The sequence below is a fragment of the Oratosquilla oratoria genome, chromosome 1 (assembly GCF_046742065.1).
Source record: "Oratosquilla oratoria isolate Oo_2021 chromosome 1, ASM4674206v1, whole genome shotgun sequence".
Classification (NCBI taxonomy): Eukaryota; Metazoa; Arthropoda; class Malacostraca; order Stomatopoda; family Squillidae; genus Oratosquilla; species Oratosquilla oratoria.
Window position 1 is genome coordinate 118,836,898 of NC_134777.1, and position 24,222 is coordinate 118,861,119.

General features: G+C 40.8%; 1 protein-coding gene across 4 annotated transcripts in view; it reads right to left on the bottom strand.

The window, feature by feature from the left end:
- Positions 1-2,091: 2,091 nt before the first annotated feature.
- Positions 2,092-24,222, bottom strand: part of Tmem131 (Transmembrane protein 131) — a 219,135-nt gene continuing 197,004 nt past the window's right edge. For all 4 annotated transcript variants that reach the window (XM_076185536.1, XM_076185517.1, XM_076185507.1 and 1 more), the window contains 14 exons: positions 21,098-21,268; positions 19,640-19,858; positions 19,329-19,520; positions 16,306-16,534; positions 16,007-16,176; positions 15,637-15,821; positions 14,139-14,361; positions 11,666-11,870; positions 10,326-11,482; positions 8,282-8,485; positions 6,590-6,727; positions 5,578-5,799; positions 4,276-4,669; positions 2,092-3,667 (listed from right to left, as the gene is read on the bottom strand). In XM_076185536.1, the coding sequence (XP_076041651.1) occupies positions 3,273-3,667; positions 4,276-4,669; positions 5,578-5,799; positions 6,590-6,727; positions 8,282-8,485; positions 10,326-11,482; positions 11,666-11,870; positions 14,139-14,361; positions 15,637-15,821; positions 16,007-16,176; positions 16,306-16,534; positions 19,329-19,520; positions 19,640-19,858; positions 21,098-21,268 (4,104 nt within the window). In that variant the 3' untranslated portion in view covers positions 2,092-3,272. The remainder of the gene's footprint in view (positions 3,668-4,275; positions 4,670-5,577; positions 5,800-6,589; positions 6,728-8,281; positions 8,486-10,325; positions 11,483-11,665; positions 11,871-14,138; positions 14,362-15,636; positions 15,822-16,006; positions 16,177-16,305; positions 16,535-19,328; positions 19,521-19,639; positions 19,859-21,097; positions 21,269-24,222) is intronic.

Here is a 24,222-nt window from a genome sequence, read left to right on the forward strand (position 1 = left end):
GAAGGACGGGAGAGGACGGAAGACAGGGGTGAATGGAGAATGGTTGTATATGGATGATGTTGTGATGCATGAGGTGGAATGGGCGGGGGGATGGGGGGTGAGGTAGTATGTGTGAGCAAAATTTGATGCAGCCCGAAGGGATTTTTCCCTGTCTTCTCCTTTTATGCATGGGGGGACGGAGAGGGGGGGTCGCCAATTTAATGAAGTGGCCTTGCTGTGGATGTGCTGTGTCTGGCGACACTGCTTCTGACCCAAGCCAGTGGACAAGGTGCAGGGATGACCCGTCATCCAGGAAGTGCTAAGATAAGAGGGAGGGTGGAGGGGTGTGGAGTGTATTCAGGGATGGAATGGGTGGGAATGATTTTATGCTTTTTCCTTTTTGGCTACCTCCCTTGTAAGGGGGGAAAAGCCTTGGTATATGTATGTATGCATGTATGATAAGCTTGCCACCTGCATTTTTTTATATTTGATTATGTTCTTATAGCTTTAGGTACTTGGGGGCTAACTGGCAGGAAAGGGAGGAGTGGAGGTGGAGGTAGATTGAGATAAGCAAGAAGTGCCTTGGGGGATTAAAAAGTATAAAGAGAAATAGACATTTGGGAATGGATGCTAAGAGGAGATTTATGAGGAGGTGATTGTGCTGACAGCATTGCATGGGGCAGAGACATGGAACATAAGAAAGGAATATTTTAAATGTGTTCGAGATGAAATGTCTCATAAGTATGGTAGGGGTTACAGGATTGGATAGAATGAGAAATCAGGTGAGGAGGAGAGTGGGGATGGAAAAGGAGATGAAGATCAGGTTGATGAATGAGTGTTGGGATGGTTTGGACACATGGAAAGAATGAGTAAAGAAAGATTGGTAAAATAAGTGTGGAAGGTAGATGTGGATGGAGTGAACATGAGGGGCAACTGAGGATGAGATAGATGGATGGGGTGAAAGGGGCATTGAGCAAGAAGGTATGTCTGTTGAGAAAGGAAGGGAGAAGGCACTAGATAGGGGTGAATGGAGAATGACTGTGTATGGATGATACTGTGATGCATGGGAGTGGGTGGGGGAGGGACAGGGGTTAGGGAGTGGTTGTGTGAATGATATTTTGACACAGCCCAAAGGGATTTCTTCCTATCTTCTCTCTGCATAAATGTACAGAGAGGGGGCCACCAATTAAATGAAGCAGCCTTGCTGTGGATGTGCTGTTCCTTGCTTAACCCAGGGAGATAGAAGAGATGCAGGGATGACCAATCATCCATCCAAGAGCCAAGATATGAGGGAAGGGGGGAGGGGTGGTGAATAGAAGTGGAATGGGTGGAGATGAAATTATGCCTTTCGACTTCAGCTACCTCCCTTGTAAGGGAGAAGAACCCCTTAGTGTATGTATGTATGTTCTTATTTTGTTGTTTTTGTTAATCCTGTAGTTTACTAGTGTTTCTATCCTGACTTCAAGTACCTATTATCAGCATTTCAACCATTTCTTCAAAATAGCTAATGGCAACATGAATGTTCACCCACCCAGCATATATTTTCTCAATCACATTTTTTTTTTGCTGGCCAAGTGGTATGAACATCACTACTTGCGATAGAAGTTGAGGTGATAGCGGTTTGAATTCTACTGCCAGCAAGTTGGAGAAAGGGCATGGTTCATTAAATTCCATGCTAAAAAATTCTCTGTAAGGCACTGTCCTAGCCTCCTGATTGGGAAGTTTGTGACACTAAACCTAATCATCATCATCATCATATTGTTTTTATGGTATAGGTAGTGTGTGTGGTTAATAAAGAATGGAAGGATGATAGTAAACACCACATTTACACATCACAAATCAATGTAAGAAATTATCTCATTTTTTTGTTCAGCATTCCAATCGATGATGATGATGATATGTTATAACATCACAAGCTCCCCCCTATCAGAGGGCTAGGATGGTGCCCCTATCAGAGGACTTTGTACCATGGAATTTAATGAACCATTCCCTTGGTTCAACTTCGCCGGTGGCAGAATTCGAACCGCCATCCCCTCGACCTTTGCCACAAATAATGACACCCTAACCCACTCATCCAGTGAGCCGAGATGATAGGGGTAAAAATAAATGGCAAACACATCTGCATAATTTATTTGTCCACCAAGTACACGCTGTATCACTTTATGCAACTCATTTTTTTTATTTAATTTTTTTTATCTTGTGTATGTTCTCGAGATGCATTTTTATGGTGAAATATTTCATTCCATCTGCAATACCAATGGCCTGGACTTGACAAAGCAATACTGGTTGTTGAGGCATAAAATACTGGTAGGTGCTGTGCTGGAACTTCTTTGTCGGCATTTTGCTCAGAGTGGCACCCCACCAGCACCTGTTCAAATACTTGTTTAGCTTCAGCACAGAAGGGATGAACGACTATGCACAAATGAGAATCAATTAAAGGTGTCCATACTGTAAGTCTGGGATTAACGGACAAAAGTAATTCCTTACTGGGCCTCTTTCGGCCAAAAGCATCCCATGTTCCAAAATTGAACAAATAAAATAAAAATTAAAGAAAAAAAATTGTAAAATGTAAAATGACAATTGGTGCAAGTAAACCAAGGCTGGGCATGTAAGACCCTGGCCAGGCAGTGGCTAGCAACCCATGTATGGCACAATGTCACACAGCCCATCGTATCAATGAGTATCTTGTAAGACGAAGCATCACATGTAGCAACAAATTCCAAGCCATATCTGAAGGGCCACATTGTATTGGTATATGATGATCTCGTACCAAAATAATAGAACATTATCAAGGTATTGATTCACAACAATACACTGATCATGAAGGTAACATAAAAAATATAATGTCACAACAGTACAACGATAGTACTATGATAATTTCTTTTTTTAACTCAATTAAACCTTGTTGTATCAGCAAATTCAAAAGGAAATTAAACAATTATATTTTCTTGAAACCATCATCGATGCATTATCTAAATGGCAACTAAAATTCAATGACAATAATTTTTAAATAATGTCCGCAGTAACTAAAAAACTGTCTTAAAGATGCTAAAAGAAAGGGGAAAAAAATTATCACAAATTAAAAAAGAAAGTCTTTTTTTTTACCATGAATGACCAATAAAAATGTACCAATATCTGAGGTACTGTGGACAAAACGAAAAAAGTCAATGGTCAATCTGCTTTCTACATGTAACCTTGTTTCAAATTGGAGGGCTAATTTTGAAGGCTGTCCATAAGTTTGGCGAAGTGCAGAGTAGATGAAAATGAAAAGCTTGCGAAAGTCCCAGGCACGACTACAAAGAAGAGTTGTCCTTCTTGGGAGATTTCGGTGGCCATGCTGAATCACCACCTGACGACCATATACTTGCCACAGTTCGGAACGGGTCAAAACCTAGACCCTCGGACACGGCACCACTTCCATAGTTTCCACGTCCAGTGTTGTTGCAACTGCTGCTCCATATGGACAATGAGGAACATGTGGGCACAGCTGAGGGAGAGGGAGGTGCTGGCTGTTGAGGCACTGCATTACTCCCGGACGACACAAAGGGCGAAGACCAAATTGAATTCCAAAGGCCACTGCCTGTAGGTGCAGCAGCACTGCCAAGACCTGGACCACGAAATAATGATGCGTCTGACCAAAGGGCTGAACCACTGCTCAGGGCATTGTAGTTCTGCAACCAGTCCCCTTCTGTAAGAAAAAACATGAAAAATCATTATCTTTTTCACTTCATGGGTGATGTTGTGATGCATGAGGTGGAATGGGTGGGAGGATGGGGGGTGAGGGAGTATGTGTGAGCAAAATTTGACGCAGCACGAAGGGATTTCTCCCCGTCTTCTCCTTTTATGCATGGGGGGACGGAGAGGGCCAATTTAATGAAGTGGCCTTGCTGTGGATGTGCTGTGACTTGCAACACTGCCTATGACCCAGGGCAGTGGACAAGGTGCAGGGATGACCCGTCATCCAGGAGGTGCTAAGATGGGAGGGAGGGTGGAGGGGAGTGGAGTGTATTTAGGGATGGAATGGGTGGGAATGATTTTATGCCTTTTTCTTTTTGGCTACCTCCCTTGTAAGGGGAAAAAAGCCTTGGTATATGTATGTATGTATGTACTTCCATTTTTGTGAAACTATATACCAAAAGGCTTCTTACTCTTTATAAGGGAAGTAGCCAACAGAGTATGCACCCAACCCCCACCCATCCCAATCCCATTTATTTCCTTTTTATCTTAGCTCCTTGTAAACACGGGAACATGGAACAAAGAACTCAATACTGCAAAAAACTTTCTTAATTTCTTTACCTGAGGGCATAGTGTGGTGTGGAGGCGGCACAGAGTGTTGGATAGAGAGTCCAGGAGGCGGCCGTGGGGAGGGAGCTGTGAGTGTCTTTGGGTCCCATGAGTGGCTACTCCCAGGTGCGATATTCATGTTGCCACCATTGGAGTCACTTCCCCCATTATTATACAGTGAAGAACCTCTACCAAGTCCTGCATAAGATTCCTCTTTGATAAATGAATGTGGGGCCACATTGGTATCCGGTAAAGAGAAGAAAGAATTGTTCTGATGACGAGGAGATACGGCGAGGCCAGTCCCTGGTTTAACATTACCGCATTCTACTTTTTGCCCAATGGCTCCTAAGGGCTTATCAGCTCTCTTCTCTGGGGCAATCTTCCCAACTGGCGTTACTTTTGTTTTCTGCAAAATACAATGAAAAACTTTCATGGTACAACAAACTATGTGTACACTGAATCTTGACACAATATGATTACAGGGGGTCCTTTATTTATGACAGTATCAACTAATGACAATTCATGGATACAATGCATCTCCCACAAATTATAAAAAAAAATCATATTAACCTTACGACATTTGGTTCATAAATATGTACATCACAAAGACTAGTTTTGAGGGGGCAGTAGAAGAATACATTGTCTGGTGGTGGAAGTTATGTTTTCATGACATAGAAGTGTGTTTTTATGTCCTAGATTACGACTTTACTACTGCATTAGCATAGGTGAGTGACTTTGGTGCTTACATATTTAGGTATGTTCCAACTTGCACCAAAATTCATATTACAATGCATTGTAGGAATAGATCTCAGTCATAAATTGAGGATCCCCCATATACAGACACGGGAATAATCCTGTTCCTGATCAATGATGACATCCTATTCTTGACTACTGTTCTCATGTGTCAGTCTCTCACAGTTTCACTCCTTGAGGCTTCCCCCAAGTCCTCCAATTTCCACAATAATCATCTCTGTGGTACAGTCAAATGCATTCTCTAAATTTAAATATACACAGTACACACATCCTTCTTACTCTAGTAGAATATTTACTGTGTATGTGACTGATCTGGCTTAAAATTCTAAAACTACACCTATCAGGAGGCTAGGATGGTGCCCCTTACAGAGGACTCTGTAGTATAAAATTTAATTAACCATGCCCTTGGTCCAACTCGCTGGTGGCAGGGTTTGAACTGTTGTCACCTCAACTTCTGCCACAAGTAATGATGATCTAACCTGCTTGGCCAGCGAGCATCCACTGTATAGGCATCTAATTAGAGATGCACCAAATTCTTAAATAAAAGTTTATCCAACTTACCTGCTTATCATTATTGCCTAAAAGGATTGACGAATAGGTTTTCCTAGATTCTAATGGTTGTTTTGTATCTGTCTGATTGGTTCTTGCCTGATTCATGGCAAAATTTTGTGTCTGATTTACTAATTCATTTAAGCCTTCGTCTGATGGCCGCCTAGGTTCCTCCCATATTGGTGCCGGAGATGATCGACCACTCCCATCAACACTTTCACTGGATTCTGCTCTCTGTAAAAGAAAAAAAGAAAAATAAATAAATAAATAAATAAATAGATAAATAAAAAAATAAAAATGAAACTTGCTTACCCGAACTGCTGCATTGTATGAGTACAATCACTCCTTTATACAATCCTCCCTAAGCATCCATCCCTAATTACCTGTTCCTCATAACTTTTCATTTCATACATACATACATACATACATATACCTAAGGTTTTTCCCTCCGTACAAGAGAGGTAGCCAAAAAACAAAGGCATAAAAACCACTCCCACCCATTCCATCCCTATCACACTCCACCCACCTCCACCCTCTTCCCTCTCTCTTCAGTTCACCTGAAATTTATTCATTTCCTTTACTATAATTCACCTCCACATCCAGTCCTCTGTTCCATGCTACATGATATCTTAAATACTTGTGCCTTCACTTTCCCCAACCTCTCCAACTTTCACATTCATTTTCAATCTGTCATTATCACCACTCCTTTAACATCTCATCACTTTACTTTTGCCCATATTTACTCTCAACTTTCTTATCTCACACACCCTTCTACACTCAAGTCACCTGCTGCTTCAATGGAAAAAATAATTAAATAAATATTTTAATTAATCAAAAAAGTATATCTATAGTATCTCCTTTTTCACTATTCATACATGTATGCTTTCACAGTGACACTTTAACCTGGGGCTAAATAATGTTCTGAAGTGGGATGCTATAATGACAACAGCAACAATACTCTTTTCCTAATTGAATTTCAATTTCATGGTTAAAATAACTGGTTTAAAAATCATGTAGAGCTTACCTTAGTTGTCTTATTTTTTGAGTTTTTTCTTGAATCATGGTGGTGGTCAGGATCTTTCCTGAGGGGCTTAAGAGTGTACGGCAACTCTAATGAGTTAGGTTGAAAGATATCCCCTCCATATCCACGACTAGATGGATCCTGAAATAACAATTACATACAGTAAAATGAAGTAATGACTATATATGATGAAATGACAGTCATATAACAGTTTCAGATGACTGTAGCATACATGTTGTATTAATGCTCATTGGGTCCCATCTCATACTCTCCAATTCATAACACCTAACCTCAAGTTTATGAACATTTCCAACTTGGTTTATATCCTTATTTTCCAATTATCATATTCTAAAGCCATAGGAATGGTAAATGAGATATATGAGGGTAGAAGAAAGGAAGGATACAACATAGAAATGACAGTTTTCTTTTACAAAAGAATAGTCTCTAATCATCAAAGAATACTGTGCAACTCTTGTCCACAAAAGTGTCAACTCTCAAAAGTTCTTATGTACAAAGACCTTGTACAAGTCAATGCCCCATTATCCTATTTATGTTGAAAAATATTAGACTGCACTCATGCAATTCAAGCATTTACCAATGTGCTTCAAAAAACACATGCACATTATCATATTACATACATAACATACATACATATACCAACACCACCTTTTTCCCCCTTACAAGGGAGGTAGCCAAAAAACAGACATGAATTCCACTCCTACCCATTTCATCCCCACATACTCCACTCCCATTCACCACCCCTCCTTCTCTTTTTTCTTGGCTCCTCCTGGATGACGGGTCATCCCTGCATCTTGCCCACTGCCCCAAGTCAGAAGCAAGGTAACAAGACAAAGCACATCCACAGCAAGGCCGCTTCATTTAATTGGCAACCCCCCCTTCTTTGTCCCCTCATGCAGAAGAGGAGATGGGAAGAAATCCCTTTGGACTGCAGTCTCCTCCTCATTTCACACTCATTTCATACTTCTGAAGCATTTCATCTCAAAAACTTATAAATTCTTCCTATCTTATGTTCCAATTTTCTGCCCAGCATAGTGCTGTCAGCACAATCACTCCTTCATACAATATCCTCTTCACATCCATTCCCTAATGTCTATTTCTCATTACACTTTTTAATCCCCCCAGACATTTATTTGCTTCTCTCAATCTACATTCTACCTCCACCTCCACTCCTCCTTTTCCCACCACATTTGCACCAAAGTATCTACGGCTATCCACTTCCCCCAGTCTCTCTTCCTTAATATTCACTTCCAATTTGCTGCCATTCTCTCCATTTGTACATCTCATCACTTTACTTTTACCCACATTTATCTTTACCTTCCTTTTATTACACTCCTCCCCAAACAACATCACTAACTTCCTTAATACCTCTTCTGATTCTGCTACAAGCACAGTGTGATCAGCAAACAACAACTGGCTTCTCCCATTTTTCTCCATTTTCTTTAACCATCTCCAATCCCTGGCCCATTACCCTTGCATTTACCTCTCACACCACCCCATCTATGTATAAATTGAACAGCCAAAGTGACAGGCTCTACTACTCTCATAAAATCTCTTGATTCTTAACAGCTTTCCTCGAACCCATATATCTGCAATACCTCCCACAGTGATCATTACATACTATTACATTACATTATCATATTACAGTTTTAAAATACAGATTTCTAATAAACATACCTTATGCTTTTTTAATCCCTTGAATTTTGTGCTAATTTCAAACCCCGTTTCATCTTCTTTGCATGGCACTGACGGATCAGCAGAAAAAGACTGACCCCCACGAGAACAGCTGCCACGGTTGCGGTTGGACCGCCGTTTCGTGCAACTGCGCCCTTGACTAGATGAGGAAGTGGAGGGCTGCTCTGAACATTTAACTGAACAATCCTGAAGATGATAATTTGAAAATTATTCTATGGACAAGGGAGAGGTTTATTTTGAAAAGTCTGAAAAACATTTCTAGAGGAGATTTTTTATCATTAATGAAATAGAAACTGTACACAATAAATAGAAATTATAAAAATAAGATAAATAAATATTACAAGGCCTTCTAGAGAAGGACATCTAGAACCTTATGGGAGGCTCTTTAATTATATCCTGATGTTTTTGATGGTTGGTTTTGTGTAGTTTCTAAGGTGTCTATGTTTTCTTGATTGTAGAGTACCATACCATGGAGTTGCTTAAGAATGTTCTTCTTATGAACTGTTTGTAGACTAATATTAGCATTTCTTTTTGTTGATGAATACCTGTGCTTACTAGTGATCTTAATATGTTCATCTTTTTGTTGATTTTCAATATTAGGTCATTGATATGTGTAGCTCAAGTATTCCAACCTAGTGTGTATTGAAATTTACATTTTTCAACAGCACATAGATATATATTGGCAAGAATAACTTATTTTATGGTTTCTGTTCCTTCTCCATTTACAATATGGACAGTCTTTTTTTGTGCCATCACTGGAAATTATAAGTATTTAATATTTCATAAACATGTTAATGTCAATACATTTCAACCCAGTCTAAGTTTGCAATAAATGGAGATAAGAACCTGATCTGTCATTGCTTCTGACCAGAGCAAGTCAGGAGAAAGGGATGATCCATCATCCACGATGAGCTAGGATGTGAGGGAAACAAGGATGGTGAATGGGAGTGGGATGGGTGCATTCCTGTGACTTGGTTACCTCCCTTATAAGGGGGAACGAAGACTTTATATATAAATAGAAGGTTGTGATCCAAACTTGTAAATAACTATGAGAGAGAGAGAGAGAGAGAGAGAGAGAGAGAGAGAGAGAGAGAGAGAGAGAGAGAGAGAGAGAGAGAGAGAGAGAGAGAGAGAGAGAGAGAGAGAGAGAGAGAGAGAGAGAGAGAGAGAGAGAGAGAGAGAGAGAGAGAGAGAGAGAGAGAGAGAGAGGGGGGGGGGGAGATAAAGGATAAGGTGAGGCAGGGGGACGAGGCAGTAGGACAGTTGATAAGAGAGTGGGAAGAGAGGTGAGAATGTTTTAAAAGGGTGGTGAGAAAGTGGGACAAATGCAGGAAAAATTTGGAAGGGATAAAGGAAAAAGTGGGAGTAGGAAGAATGTAGGAAGAAAGCAAGTGAAAGGGGAAGCAGAGGGGAAAGTGGGCAAATGAGGGTAAAATGGGGTGACCAACAGAGATGGAGTTGAGGGTGGGAGTGCAAAACATAGAGCTGTAACCCACTACTTTCCTCGTGGGACGAAGGTAGTCATCAATGCTCTTATCCTTGCGATCAATATCATGAAGAGATGGTATTGAAGAGGGAGTAAAGGAGAGATTTAGGAAATAAGATGAAAGAAGAGGTTGAGGAGGGAGAGCAACTATGCAAATGAAGTGGCAGGCCCTGCTGTGGGCAGAGGTCAGGAATGGCCTTTCATCCATGGGGAACTAAGGTAAAAGAGAAACAAATGAGTGATGGATGGGAGTGAGGTGGATATGGGTGTGGGATGGGTGGGAGTGCATATGTACCTTGGCTGGCTACCCCTCATATAAGGAGGAATAAGCCTCTTGATACACTGACTGAGGGAAGAAAGGACGGAAGGATAATATAGGTTAAGTGATCAGCATTCTCCTCTGTGTAGAGTCTGGTCTCCATGTATAAAAGACACTAAATACAGACTCTATAAAATGTAAACAGTCAATATCACATATGGGAACAGTCATAGAAATACCTATAATTTAACTATACAAATAAACTAGTTTTCATATCTTACCCTTTCACTGATGGAAAGGTCGTCTGTATTGGAACTTTCTGTGGTGGTTGATGACGTTTCTTCTTCACTACTCTGCTTTGTTTTACGTTTACTTCTTCTCTCAAGATTTTCGACAATATGCAAGTCTGTTTCTGTTCCAATCGATTGTTTGTGTACCGTCGTTTCGGACTTGTTTACATCTATTTTCACATAATTATCCGTTTCATTTTCTTGTTTACTGTGAGAAGTTCTCGTGAAAAAACTAGGCCACGACAACGCCGATGTGTGTTCTCCTTTACTAGTTTTCTTTGAAGATTTACAGGAAGGGCTTCCAATTTCAGACATGCTACTTGGATTTTCTCTGCTAGGTTGTTCACATTTAAAATCAGACGATTTTGCATATTTACTAGATTTTGTACTGTGACTTGTAACATGATTGTGGCTACTCTTTTTACCTTTCGAGGCATTGGGTATCAACAAAGTCGAGATTGAACTGTTGCTATTGGAGGGCTTCTTGTGACCAGAATTACTTGGCAAAGATTTGTCTATGGGTAGGTGTCCATTGATGTAACCATTCTTACCAGACAATAAATTTTTGGACTCTTGCTGGCTAATTGTCCGTAAATCAAACACTTTGCTTTTGTCGAAGGGAGGGATGTGGCCCTGCATGGGGAGGGAGGTGGTGAGGGCCACCACTGTAATCTTGATGATGTGCTCGGCCTCAAGAAAAGCCAGCACAACCACCCCCGCCACCATGGCCAGCATGAGCGTGAGCAGGCAGTAGTACAGCAGTGGCTCCCACGAGGGTCGCGGAACGGCAGCAGCACAGGGGCCCAGGAGGTGGGAGGGGACTGTGGCAACCAGGGAATACAGTACACGACCCCCTTCCTGGTCACCCTCAGTCCCCTCCTGTACGTGTTCCAAGTTGGTGTGAATAATGAGCTGCTGTTGCACTTTGGAGAGCGTGAAGTCGGGCGTGAAGGCGATGTCCACCTTCCTACTGTCGTTGGGTGCCAAGTCAAAAGCTTGGCAGTTTAATACTTTGAATCCGTAGCCCTCGCATGGAATGTCATTGATGTTGAAGCCTGATATATGAACAGGTAATTCACCAGTATTGCGTGCAGTGAACGATCTTTTTACAGTAAAGTTGGGTTGATAGTACTTTGAGCTTTTAGAATCTGAAAGTAAAAAAAACAGAAATCACTAAGTTTTTTTCAGTTTTCATAGGAAATATTATCAATAGCTCTTTGAGGTCTGGTTGACAATACTAGTAATCACAATGTAAACTAGATATCACTACAGTGATATATACTAGTTATCTCAATATCGAAAGTCAAATATTTCATAGCAAAGTTTCTTACTATCACAGTCTTTGAGATGTTTGGGCCCAATGTTGAAAGTGAGGGGCATTGCAGAGCCAGGCTTGCGATTGGCAAACTTCAAATGTCCTCGTCCTCCTCTTCCTTGGACAAGCACAGCATCAATTACTGTTAAATTGTTGCGTACCAGGACTACTGACGACCGTAAGCGGTCATCCACAGGACTGAAGGACACCCGCACCTTGACCTAAACAAGAGATGGTTTTCTTATTAGTACATATTTTTTCCACGATATAATGATATGATTTAATGAAGCAACCTTGTTGTGGATGTACTGTGTCTTGTGACACTGCTTCTGACCCAGGGCAGTGGGTGAGATGCATGGATGACCCGTCATCCAGGAGGTGCCAAGATAAGAGGGAGGGAAGAGGGTAGAGGGGAGTGGAGTGGGATAGGGATGGAATGGGTGGGAGTGGTTTCTATGCCTTTGTTCTTTGGCTACCTCCCTTATAGGGGGGAAAAAGCCTTTGGTATATGTATGTATGTATGTATGCACAATGATATACAATCCCTCAGGTTTCACTGATTGAGAACCCAGAGTCCTAAAGTGGTTGGCAACAGCCACCAGATTGGCCCTAAGTCACTAAAGTACAAAAAACTACATTGTTGTCTTCCCATGATTTTCTCTGGGAGAAAGTGAAGGGGAATAGTCAATATGACAAAAAAAGCCTTTGAGCCCAGTCCTGAGACCAAGTGCCAGCCTTTTGGGTTGCAAACTCCAGATATCTTTCTCATTGGATCACCACCACATGCATGCTCCATCATGGGTTTCATACACATATTATAATTAAGCATAATGACAACATCAACATATATACATGTGTATACCAAGGGCTTTTTCCTCTTTACAAGGGAGGTAGCCAAAGTCAAAGGCATAAATCCACTTCCATCCATTTCATCCCCAACATACTCCATTCCCATTCACAACCTGTCCCTCCCTCTTTTCTTGGTTCCTCCTGGGTCAAAATCATGTAGCAAGACACAGCACATCCACAGCAAGGTCACTTCATTTAATCAGCAACCTCCTCTCCCTGTCCCCTCATGCAGAAAAAGAGAAGACGGGGAGAAATCCTTTCCATGCATCACAGCATCATCCATACACCATTCTCTACTCACCCCTATCTTTGGTCTTTACCTTTCCTTCCTCAACACATTCCCCTCTTTCCCAATGCCCCCTTTACCCCATCCATCCATCTCATCCTTGGTCACCCCCTCATGTTCACTCCTTCCACCTCTGTCTCCCACACCTCTTTCACTAATCTTTTTTCACTCATTCTTTCCATGTGTCCAAACCATCCCAATATTCTTTCATCAACCCTATCTCCCAACTCCCTTTCCACCCTCGTCCTCTTCTTCACCTCCTCATTTCTCACTCTATCCAGCCTAGTAATCTCCAGCACATTTTTCAGGCATTTCATCTCAAAAAAATTTAAACTCTTCCTCTCTTATGTTCCATGTTTCTGCTCCATACAGTGCTGTTGGCACAATCACTCTTTCATACAATCTCCTCTTACCATCCATTCTCAAATGTCTATTTCTCATTACAATTTTTAATCCCCCAAGGCATTTACTTGCTTCTCTCAATCTACATTATACCTCCACCTCCACTCCTCCCTTTCCCACCACATTTGTACCCAAGTGTCTAAGGTTATCTACTTCCTCCAGCCCCTCTTCCTTAATACTCACTTCCAATTTGCTGCCATCCTCTCTCCTTGTACATCTCATCACCTTACTTTTATCCACATTTATCTTCAACTTCCTTCTTTCACACACCTTCCCAAATTCCATCACTAACTTCCTTAATCCCTCCTCTGATCCTCCTACAAGCATAGTGTCATCAGCATATAACAACTGGCTTATCTCCCATTTTTCTCCATTTTCTTTAACCAGCTCCAATCCATGGCCCAATACACTTGGATTTACCTCTCACACCACCCTATCCATGTGTAAATTGAACAACCATGGCGACATGACACATCTGTCAAAGTTCCACCTTTACCTCAAACCACTCACTCTCTCCATTTCTAATCCTAACACAAGCTCTACTACTCTTGTAAAAACTCTTAACTGCTCTTAACAGCTTTCATCCTATAATATATATCTGCAAGACCTCACACAGTGCCTTCCTGTCTACCCTGTCATAAGCCTTTTCCAAATCCATAAAGGCCAAAAAAACATCCTCACCTTTTCCAAAAGTTTTCTCACATATCTGCCTTACCACAAAAATCTGATCCACGCAACCCCTACCTGTCCTAAACCAATACTGTTCCTCACCAATTACTTCCTCTTTTCCTCTCCTAATCCTCTCAATCAAAACCATCCCATAAACCTTCCCAACTACACTCAACAAACTGATCCCTCTGACACTATTACATTCACACCTGTCCAGTTAAAAAAAAAAAAAATAATAATAAATAAATAAATAAAGGGGGGGGGGGGCAATTAATACACATACCTTAACCCCAGGCTCCAACACAAAGGCAATGCTATCCTTAGCCACTCTCGTTTTGAACTGTTCTTCTAATGACCGCCTTTGCTGCACAAAGTTAAGTGTACTTTCAGTCGCTATGGCTCCACCTGATGCAGTCGGACTGCTTGGCGGCGTTACTTGGTCAATGTCCAGGAGGCTAAAGGCATCCCCCGAATCATCCTCAAATAAACTATGTCCATCAGGTGCTCTGGAAAGGAAATATGAATTTCTTAATATAGAAACTAAAATTCCTCGGCCAACTCTTTCAAAATTTCAATCAAAAGACCTACATTAAATTATAAGTCTGGAATTACATGAACCAAAGATGCATTTTAAATTACCACATGACTACAAGTTACATGTCCACTCTCATTCATTACAAAAGACCTACATTAAATTATAAGTCTGGAATTACATGAACCAAAGATTCATTTTAAATTACCATATGACTCCAACAAGTTACATGTCCACTCTCATTCATTACACTATGTAGACCATTTCTCTACTTTGTGCACATAAATCATGCATACACACATTGTCCACAAACTTTCATATCACTTTTCTGAACTATCTATATACCAAAAGACTTCTTCCACCTTACAACAAATATACATTAACTTTTTATGCCATAACCCAACCATTGTTTTATCTAATTAAAGCACTAACATCTATCAATGTAACTCCACAGTGGGCAGGGGAAAGGGATGACAGTTCAACCACAAGGGTCTACGACGGGTGGAATGATGGGTGGAACAATGGATGGGTTTGAAATGGGTGTTGTCTGGGTGTATGCTCTGACTTGGCCAACCCCTTTATATGGGAGAAAGGGCCTTTATGATATACATAACTCCTTTTCATAACACTAATCATGATATCTATTAGTATACCAAAAGGTTTCTTCACCCTAAAAAGTAGGTAGCCAGCCGGGATATGCACCCGCCCCAACCTATCCCACTCCAGTCTATTATCCATTTTTCCCCATTCTTAGTTCCTAGTGGAACAGTCATGCAGTGAAAAAATGTAATAATAAAGAAATAAACCCAAGTAAATAAAAGAAAAAATATATATATATATATAATAACAGTGACAATATTAGGGCAAATATATATATATATATATATATATATATATACGCAAGGTGTCCTGAGAGGGATGAGTCTAAGAAAGTTATAGAGGAACTGTCAGTAGTGTGACTGCCAGCCACTCAGGACTGCACCTCTAGACTAAGATTCTTTCCAATATCTGACTCATTGAGTCACCATGGACATGCACCCATCATTGGTTCCTGGTGGCTGCACCTGTGGTATACTAACTGATGTTGAAATTATCCAAATCAGTTCCTATTTCATCTGTGCAAACAAATTTCACACTCTTCAAGAAAAACACTCAACCCACACATACAATGTGATCAATAACCAAAGCTGCTACTAGTCTGCCAGACTAACTATAGCTAGATTGACTATAGTACGCATGCCAGGCCTACTGGTGCTGAATGATGGAAAGCAAGTGTTGTGTTGCTGGGTAGTGATGCAACAGCAACACCTGTGCGACCACTGGTACGCTGGCAGGATTCTCGACGAACACCTCCCTGATGCTGCTGTTCTGTACCAGGGTGAGGGGGAAGACCAGCTGCGAAGGTGTTGTCAGCTGAGGCCACTTGAGAGCTACCTGCAGTTCAAGTATGTCACAGTAAAACGACACTGATACCTATTCATCCAAACGTTTGATTGTTCACATATGCTGAGTACTATACACATCAGTGCATTTCAATAGAACATTAGTTTGTTCTGGATATGATTTCATATATCAAAAATATTTTCAATGTTGACAGTGGGCTTCAACTGTAGACTTACCTGAGCTGTAAAATGAAACCCTTTGACTTCGGACGTGTCTAAGACAAGTGACGTATTAAAGTGATGAGAGGAAAGATTCAAGTATCGACCCAGCAGCATTGAGTATAAACTTGTGTCTGTATCTGCTACATGTGATGTGAGGGAGAGTGTGTTCAACCACTGCTGACCAGCTATGAAAAAGTTTAGTCATAATTTAATGTGGGAAGAAGACTTCTATGCAGGACATTCTTCTTTACCATACCATCAAATAAAAGAATAGAAACAAATAACAGTTGCAGGACTAACACAATACAACCTACCTTTAGACGCCAGCGAGAACCCTACGTAACACTCATGGCCACACTCCTGCTTGGGATCAAATATTAATTTCCCTACATGACTTTTGTGGCCTGGCTGTAAACTCGGGGGTGTGGCCTCAGTTGCCAAGTAGCAGAATCGACCGTCAACACCTAGTGACTTTACATCCGACACTGTCATGGGATGCCCAAATGTTGATAAGATGTAAAGGTTTTGTTTAGAAATTTTGCCCTGTAATGAAGAAAAAAAAAAAAAAAAAAAAAATGTGAACATACATGTATATGTTACATATGGGTGAGGTATATCCTAAAACTTTACCATTAAAATCATCCCTTTTACTCATCCTACCTGTACCACATGAAAAGTAAATTTCTTCCCCCAACACTACTATCTATCCCCATTTGCACCAATCTCTACAAGAGAACAACAATGGGTGCTTGCAAGTGGTAGTCTTGCATGATGGACATCAAAGAGAACCATCTACCTGCTGTCCCTCTTCAATATGTGTCAATACCCCTTACACATCTGGAGATGCAGCCCTACAAGGCTCATATTCTGTTTCTGGACTAGGCTCAACTGTATTTCTTCCACTTTTTCACTAGGAGATGATGTATTTAAGAAATATGACAGGAGTTACAAGAATGGACTGGATGAGAAATGTGGAGGTGAGGCAGAGAACATGAGTGGAAAGAGCCGAGGTGGTTTGGGCATATATAAGAAAATGAGTGATGAAAGATCTGCAAAAAGAGTGTAGAAAGCAGATGTGGATGGAGTAAACTTGTGAGGAAGACCAAGAGTGAGATGGATGAATAGGGTAAAGGGGGTGCTGGATACATGGGGAATGTCTGTAAATAAATAGAAAGAGTGGAGAAAAGGCAATTAAAGTTTATATAGATCTAGGACCCAGTCTAAAGACTGAGTGGCAGCCTTTCTGGGTTGCATCTTTGAAAGGAGGTGAGAATGCCCACAAGTTTTGATGATGGGTAGAAGGTAGACAATTCTCTATGACATCTGTCATGTAGGAACACTATTACCAGGTAATCATGATTGGTCCTTAAGTGACCGATTCTTTCCGCTAACATCCTTTCATTACAAGCTGACAAAGAGATCTTCACCCAGTCTGGGGATGTGCCAGCCCCTCAGGGCTGCTTCTCCAGCTGGAAGCATGGGTATTGATGGGTTCTGAAGATGGGTGACAAGGATACAATTCTCTCCTAGTGGAGTGGAGTATGTAGGGGATGGAATGGGTGGGAGTGCTTTCTATGCCTTTGTTTTTTGGCTACCTCCCTTACAAGGGGGAAAAAGCCTTTGGTATATGTATGTATATATGTAAATTCATCTTGAGACCACCACTGACAAGCACCCATCATTGCCCAATACCAAATACAAGCAACAATTAAATAGCCAAGATGAAAATAATAAATACAACTTAAAATATGGGGTCTAACCTTAAAAAAAAAACAATTTCTCTAAGCCCTGCTTTAAAAATATAGGAAATCAAAACTATCAAAAAATAAGAATCATCAAAAAGTTGCCAGAAACTGGTATGCAAGTATAGGCAGTCCTGATGTCACAAATGAGTGCCATTCCTACAAGTTTTCATATTAAATTTGCATGCATGACTGTTGATATATAAACAGTGTGCTTATGTATATCATACTTTATCCATAACTAGCATACATTATGTGCTTGATAAGAATTACCAGAAACATTCAATTTATCAATCATTTTATGCATACATTTAATAATTATATACAAATATTAACAAAAATGTATGAAATTCCTCGTAACAACAAATTTCGCCTTGCATGCTAGCAATTTCATCTTATAATCACAAGTGTCTACTAGGAAATCAGCATACCATCTTCCTTTTTTGCCTTAACTATTATACTGGGTCACTGCTATGAAACACTGCATACAACTTTAGATTTATATATCAATAGAATTGCAACTGGTTTCAATCCATATAGAACGTCCAAAGTCAGATACATATAACTAGAATCAATCCACTCGTCAATCTGTTGCCCCAGTTTTGTTGTGCAGGAGACCTGCAACCTCCAGGAAAGCAGCCACAGCCACTGATTCAGCCCACAACTCAATCGATACTGTCAACCCAAATCTCTCTTCCTTCAGACCCATGCCTCCCAGGTAGCTGGCAGCAGCCACTGAATTGGCCCATAAATTACTAATGAAAGTTGTATTGTATTGTTGGCTGTGAAATATTTGGATTGAGCAATGAAAACTTATGTTTTTGGGGGCCTTCCGTGTGATCACTGCATCCCAGGCAATCTGCATAAAACTAAGTATATCATTTTCATATGCTATCCTATAAGAGAATTTTAGTTTCTGCTGTGATGCATGAAAGGGAGTGGGTGGGGGAGTATGTGTGGAAAATAAACTGAAACAACCCAAAGGAATTTCTCCCCGTCTTTTTCATTTCTACATGACAGGACAGAGAGGGGTCGCCAATTTAATTAAATGGCTTTGCTGTGGATGTGCTGTGTCTTGCGACACTGCTTCTGAACCAGGGCAATGGGCGAGATGCAAAGGATCCAAGAGGATCCAAGATAAGAGGGAGGGAGAGGGGTGGATGGGAGTGGAGTATGTGGGGATGGAATGGGTAGCAGTGCATTTTATGCCTTTGTTTTTTGGCTACCTCCCTTGTAAGGGGAAAAAAGCCTTGGGTATATGTATGTCTGTAGAATGTGTCTCTTTTCTCAGTTGTTGGAAACTAGGTTGTGGATGCCTAATTAAGTTTAGTGAAATAAAATAAGACCTGCACTAACAAACCATATGCAACACTCCAGCATTTTGTCCCAGAGATTTTGTGTGAGGGGTTGACGACTTGTTTTCCATGAGGTTGCAAGTTTCAAGTCCGTGAATCATGAGGTATTATCTATTACTAAAACTAATTAATAATAAAAGGTAGGTATCAAGCATATATTAATGCAGAACAAAAAAATACTACAGATAAAAAGGAAGCCCTACATAAAAACCTACGGGCCACACAAAAATTACTACGCACAGGAAAGGCGTTGTCAAATAGTAGCACACTTGGCACAACACTTAGTGTTCCATCAGCTGTGCGCAGTCTGAAGGGAATCTTGATTTGTTCATACTGCGTCTGCACAAATGATTCTGCGATGAAAACCCCCTCGATATCTGGGGTGAGGACTCCGATACGAAACACAGCATAGTGATTTGGTTTCAAAAAAAGCTGAAAAGATAAATACGACCTCACATTAATTTCTATCTTGCACATGTTGGTTATATTCCAATGCATATATCTTATAAACACTGTCCAATCAACTCATGAAACTCTATGGTTGCACTCACACTTTTAGATGTATAAGTCATATTATTTCTATTCTTGATTGTTGTGATGTTACCCTCCTCCACTCCCATTAGCTCCACTGCACTCCGAGTAAGATTTGAACCCCATCCTCGTAATCTCAACTCAACTGGATTTTGGTTGATAACGTAGAAAAAGATGTCCCGCTGCTCCCCCATGCCCAACGTTCCAAAATCCAACCATCCTCCAGATGGGGGAATATACTGAAAATATCAAGCATAAATGCCCAATTATTAAATTTCAATCTGACGACCTGAGAACACAAATATCAATTACTACACATTATCTCTTCTAGTGGAGCCCTTAAGAAAATTTCTGGCTACTGCTCCTTTAAACACTTACATCCACATCTCTTCAAACAGTCTAGGAAATGACAATAACAACAACAACTCCCATCCATTCCATCCCCATTTCTTTTCTTTTCTTTGTACCTCCCATAGGATTCTCTCATCTTATTTTGTAACCAATCTGCTTGCTTCTTCTCTTCTACAACTTTCTTTGTTTCCTCATCCCACCACTCACTACCCTTCCTTCTACATCATCCCATCCTCCTTCTTCCACACACCATCTTTGCACACCTTGCGACTCCCTCCTTGAACCCTCCCCATTCCTCCACCACTCCTAGTTCTACTCTGTCCTTCACTCCCTCCCACTCTTCTCTCAGCTTCTTCTTATACTCTTTCCCCTTTTCCTTCTCATTTAAGCAATTTACTTTAAGCACCTCCCTACCTTCTGTTCTTTTCCTCTTTCTCCATCTACCCTCCACTCTCAACTTACCTTCCACCAAAAAATTATCTGAAATTCCCCCACTCTCTCCTTAGAACATGTACATCCTAACTCTTCCTACTATTCTCCTGGTTACCACTATATAGTACATTAATGCCCTATCTACCCTTCCATCCACCACCCTCTCCAATGTGTACTTATGGTTGACTTTCTTCCTAAACACTGTATTTGCTATCCACAGCTCTCTTTCTGGACACATCGCCATCAATTCTTCACTACATTTTTTCCTGGAGCTCCATACTTCCTAATCACTCTGTCTATTGGTTCATTTCCTACCCAAACATTAAGGTTTCCCAATACCACTACATTGACATTTCTCCCTAAACCATCTATGCACTCATTTAAATCTATCCAAAAAGCCTCCCTTTCCTCTACACTCTTTCACTACCAGGCCCATATAATTAATCACACTTCCTATGTCTACTTACAACAATCCTTAAATAAAATTAAATATTAAATATGATAGGCTTTATCTGGTATTTTACTTTGTTATATTAAATTAAATAATATAGCAGGCAGTTCCAACAATTTTAATTTTACCAAACATTTGTAATTTACATGACATTTTTGACAAACTTAGCAGTGCTTTTCCATCTAACACAGCACCACAGTGCAGTTTTCCAAATCAAAATACTAAGAAACATGAAAGTAACTACCTTTGTTAATTTTCCATTATACGCTAATAATGGAATATTTATATTTGTGATGTTGGTATGAACTGTCAATGCTGTGGTGAGCCGCAGGTCTGAACCAATACTGAGGAGGCGCAATGCTGCTACCACAGCACTCTGACCAGTGCCCACCACAACAGGTCCTGTCCAGGTAACCTGTGGAAAAACGAAATACGTGTTCTAAATAACCAAACTGGCAAATTTAAACCGCACAGGGAACAATGATGGGTACCTACCAGTGGTGGCCTTACAAAATGAATTACAGAATCATCTCCCTGTCACTTCTTCAAAACCTATCAAGACCTTCACTTCCATCTGGAAGTGCAATATAATTTTCACACATGTTTTTTACCACTTGCCTCCAATTTCATTCCTCTACTCATAACTTGCACTTGCTCTTCTCACTACTCTTTCTGTATAAAAACTACCATGGTGATATTACACATTCCTGCCCCAAACCAATATTCATGTCAAACATCAGTTCAACCATTAATTATGAATATTTATTTTCATTATTGATGATGATGATATGGTATAACATCATGTAATCCCCCAATCAGGAGGCTAGGACAGTACCCCTTACTTTGTAGTGTGGAATTTAATGAACCACACCCTTGGTTCAACTTCATTGCAGGCAGGGTTCAAACCGCCATCCCCTCAACCTTCACTACATGCAGATAAAGATTAATTAATAAATTGATTAATAATTAATTCCAGAGTGATGCAAAAAAATAAATAAATAAATAAAAATACATACACACATACATATACCAAGGCTTTTTCCCCCTTACAAGGGAGGTAGCCAGAAAGGAAAAGGCATAAAAATCATTCCCACCCATTCCATCCCTGAATACACTCCACACCCCTCCACCCTCCCTCTTATCTTAGCACCTCCTGGATGATGGGTCATCCCTGCACCTCGTCCACTGCCCTGGCTCAGAAGCAGTGTCACAAGACACAGCACATCCACAGCAAGGCCGCTTCATTAAATCGGCGACACCCCCTCTCCGTCCCCCCATTTGCATAAAAGGAGAAGACGGGTAGAATTCCCTTCGGGCTGCGTCAAATTTTGCTCACACGTATTACCTCACCCCCCATCCCCCTGCCCATTCCACCTCATGCATCACAACATCATCCATATACAACCATTCTCCATTCACCCGTCTTCTGTCCTCTCCCGTCCTTCCTCAACAGACATTCCGCTCTTCCCCAAAGCCCCCTTCACCCCATCCATCCACCTCATCCTAGGATGTCCCCTCATGTTCACTCCCTCCACATCTGCCTTCCATACCTCTTTTACTACTCTTTCTTCACTCATTCTTTCCATGTGTCCAAACCATCCTAATACTCTTTCATCAACTCTATCTCCCAACTCCCTATCCACCCCTGTTTTCCTCCTCACTTCCTCATTTCTCACTCTATCTAGCCTAGTAACCCCCATCATACTTCTCAGCAGTGAAAAAAATACACGGGATTTCGCTCGGGTAAGTTCCAATGTCACTCTCTCAAATCCAATAGCGGGAGCGATCGCCCACAAAAAAATCGCTCCCGCAGCAAGATTCAATGTTTTTCATGCATTATCCATCATTTGGCAATCCCTGAATCTCATCACCATTGATGAAAGGATCAGAGCAAACACAACTTACCCGTGATCAATCATTGCATTATCAATCGATATCATAAATGCAACGCATCAATCAACTTTAATTTATTGATGTATGTACATATGTGTACGCGGTACAGCTGCTAGAGTCCAATGGCTTACCTAGCCTAGCTTCGTATCAGCTGCATGCGCGCGTATACTAGTACATGTTGACTAGATTCTACACGACTATCGTGCTACATAATGTCGCTAGTTGCAAATTGCATGGTACCTGTATGCAGGGAAGTTCATTGGTTGCATGCAGCTAGCTGCCCAACCAACGTGCTGACTACATGTACAATGCACCATACCCAATACCACATCACCACATGCATATGTACACTGTACATATCCAAACTCGCTCAAGGCCTAGGAGGGAAACTGGGAAATCCCATTTATAACCTCGTTCGCGTATTTATGAGAAAACAAAATAGAATCAAATGTTTGTTTAGTAATTGAAAGTAAATAAATTTAAGTATAAATATGAACATTTGATAATTATATATTTAGTTCATAAATATGGATCTTTGGAGGGAGAATAAAAATTACAAAAATAAAAAATGATTCGTTAGCAAGCTTAGGTTTATGGTAGCTAGGTCTACGTTCGTACGTCACGTCCATGCCAAACTTTCGATGATCGTACATCATGGAGCGATTTCTAGTGAAGCGAGTGAAGATGAGTGAAGATGGTTTGCCCTCAGATTCAGTCTTTTCAGAATCGAGGGAGAGTGTTTTGACGGCAGGAACCGCTTCTGGACCAGCAAAGCCTAATTCAAACTCTACGGGCAAGGGCCAAGGAAAACGAAAACCAGTAAAGCATGAATCTACTATATGCTCGTGGAACCTAGATTGGCTTGAAGTGGATCGGGGCAGTGATGGTACTCTAACAGTGTATTGCAAGGTTTGTCGTGCATTTCCACCCCCAACCACTGCCAGTGGAACCAGAGGCACTGTGTCTGCCGATCAGTTTCATCCATCCCCCTCCCCCCAAAATTAAAGGCTGATTTGTTAAAAAAAAAAAAAAAAAATATTTTTCATGCACATGAGTATTTATTTATTTATTGGGGATTATTTGGCATCAGATGTACATGAGTAATGAGTTAACCTTCCAAGAGTTTGAAGGAAATCGAACCTGCAAAAACATGGCTCTGGAAGTATCAAAAATGGTTCTGGTAATTAAAAAAATGGCTCTGGTGAAATCTAAAAAAAAATGAAAAATGGCTCTGGAAAAAATAAAAGTATTTTTTCCCTGCTTCTCAGACACCTCATCTCAAACACATTCAAACTCCTTCTCTCTTCCTCTCTTATGGTCCATGTTTCTGCCCCATACAGTGTTGTTGGCACAATCACTCCTTCATGCAGAGAGTTAGTGACAGAGTTTGGGAAGGCATTTACTTGCTTCTCTCAATCTACATTCTACCTCCACTTTCACTCCACCTTTTCCTGCCACATCTGCACCCAAGTATCT